At 42.6% G+C, this 1,883-nt stretch overlaps 1 protein-coding gene across 1 annotated transcript in view; it reads right to left on the minus strand.

Annotated features, from left to right (window-relative positions):
• Positions 1-428: 428 nt before the first annotated feature.
• CENPV (centromere protein V) overlaps positions 429-1,883 on the minus strand; it is a 14,221-nt gene continuing 12,766 nt past the window's right edge. The window contains exons 4-5 of the mRNA XM_007945581.2: positions 1,698-1,812; positions 429-553 (exon numbers count right to left, since the gene is read on the minus strand). Of these exons, the coding sequence (XP_007943772.1) occupies positions 429-553; positions 1,698-1,812 (240 nt within the window). The remainder of the gene's footprint in view (positions 554-1,697; positions 1,813-1,883) is intronic.

Consider the following 1,883-nt stretch of genomic DNA (forward strand, 5'->3'; position numbering starts at 1 on the left):
TTATAATCATTCACAATCTTATATATTTAATAACTATTCATTTGTCTTCTCTCTCCCTCCTAATTTGGTTGCAAGTATCTTGATGGTGCTCAATTAATATATTAATTTATTCACCTAAAAAGCAAAATAAAAGTGCAAAGAAACTGCTTTCATGTTAAAAATATTTATTTTTTTCTAAAAGATCACACAAAAGTTGGGAAGAGATGGAAGGATGTCAACTAGCCTACATCAAAATTTGGGCTGAGGAAGGACAAAGAGCTGCCGAAAGAAACTGTAGCCAGAGCAAACTGCAAAGATCCAGATGGCTGCTGGCCAACAGAACCACAGTCTGGGTCAGCCACATTCATGAGCACCACTGGGGTGCAGCAGGGAGAGCAAAGTTGCCAGCCCCAATAATTCCTCCTTTTCAGGAAGGGAGAAGCAGAACCTCACTCTTTGGACATGTTCTTGATGGTTTTGTGCTCCTTCATGGCCTTCTCCCAATCGCTGCCATTGAACTCCTCAATGACCACACTCCGCACAGTGCCCTCATCCAGACAGTGTGGGGCGATTCCTAGAGAGAAGTGGCACAGAGAAAGAGGGGCCCAGTTATGAGTGAAACCAGATACTCTATTTGCTCACAGACAAACCCTCACCTGCAAGCACTGTTCTAGTACCTGTCAGGCATTCTAAGTTATACACTGTAGCTTACAACTTAAGCTTTCTGGCTTCCTTTCCTCATCTGTCAGCTGAGGATCAGACTTCTTGAGCCAAGGATGGCCAAGCTTGGATATCATTCAAAACAAGCTGTAACGTAGTGGTAGACAGTAGCAGGAGTAGTATTACAGTAGACAGGTTCAAGCCAAGAGCAATCTCTGATTGGCAGTCTTAAAAATTCACAGGCTACGAATTATATAAGTAACATTCTGTGCTTAGATAGATAGCTTCCTAAAGAATTAAATACCTCCCTACTGGTACAGGACTTTTTTCTTTTCATAACCTGTTCCTGTTCTACAAAGTAGGCAGGTGAGGAACAAACAAAAGCTGCAAGGGACAAGGGTGATGGCATACCCATTCCCACAAGAAGATGTAACAAGTCGTAGTCACAGGTGCCCCTACCAGTCCTGGAGGGGCATTTACATAGGGAACAAAATTCCTCAGGAACATCTTCAATCACTAGTTTCAATTCACACAGCACTTCTGAACACCCATCTAAGGGTTGTTTGTGTTTTGTTTTGCCAGATTCAAGTTCTCCAGCTTGTTTTTGAACTTTTTTTTTAAATGTCATTATCAATGCACTTCATTCTTGCCTCCTTCACTCCCTTAACCTAAGGCACTATTGAAATTGCCTGGTCCAGCCCCACAGGCCCATCTTCCCACCTCTACTCTCTACCTTTCAACATCATCCACAGCAACATACAGCTCTGGCAGCACCAGTGAGAATCAGGACCTGGCTAATTCATATAGACATGGACTTCATCATATTCAGATGTGAGACTGAGACAAATTTGACCAGGACAAGTCTTACATTCTATCATTTGGGAAGAGTGCTGCCAAGGAGTCCTGTTCTTCTAAAACATACATGTGGAAATGCCCGGCAAAGCAGTAGGCTTGCCATACACGTTCATTCCCATCTTGCCAACCAGCATCTTAAACCTAGAGCAGCTGCAGAGCCTCTCCTGTCCCACTTGAGGCTGTAGTCCATTTCCTTTACTTACCATAGCCTCCAGGGTTTGAGCGGGGAGTATAAAAGCTCTGAACACCACATCTCTTACAGAAAGTGTGCTGGGCTTTGTGCGTGTTGAACGTGTATGTGGTCATGCTCTCAGCTCCCTATATGGAAATAGACAAAATAAGTGTTCTCTTTTTACTAAGAATGTTTTTTTTTTTTTTTTTTTTTTTTT

The sequence above is a fragment of the Orycteropus afer genome, unplaced genomic scaffold (genome assembly GCF_000298275.1).
Source record: "Orycteropus afer afer isolate SDZICR_OR568_19922 unplaced genomic scaffold, OryAfe1.0 scaffold00139, whole genome shotgun sequence".
Classification (NCBI taxonomy): domain Eukaryota; kingdom Metazoa; phylum Chordata; class Mammalia; order Tubulidentata; family Orycteropodidae; genus Orycteropus; species Orycteropus afer.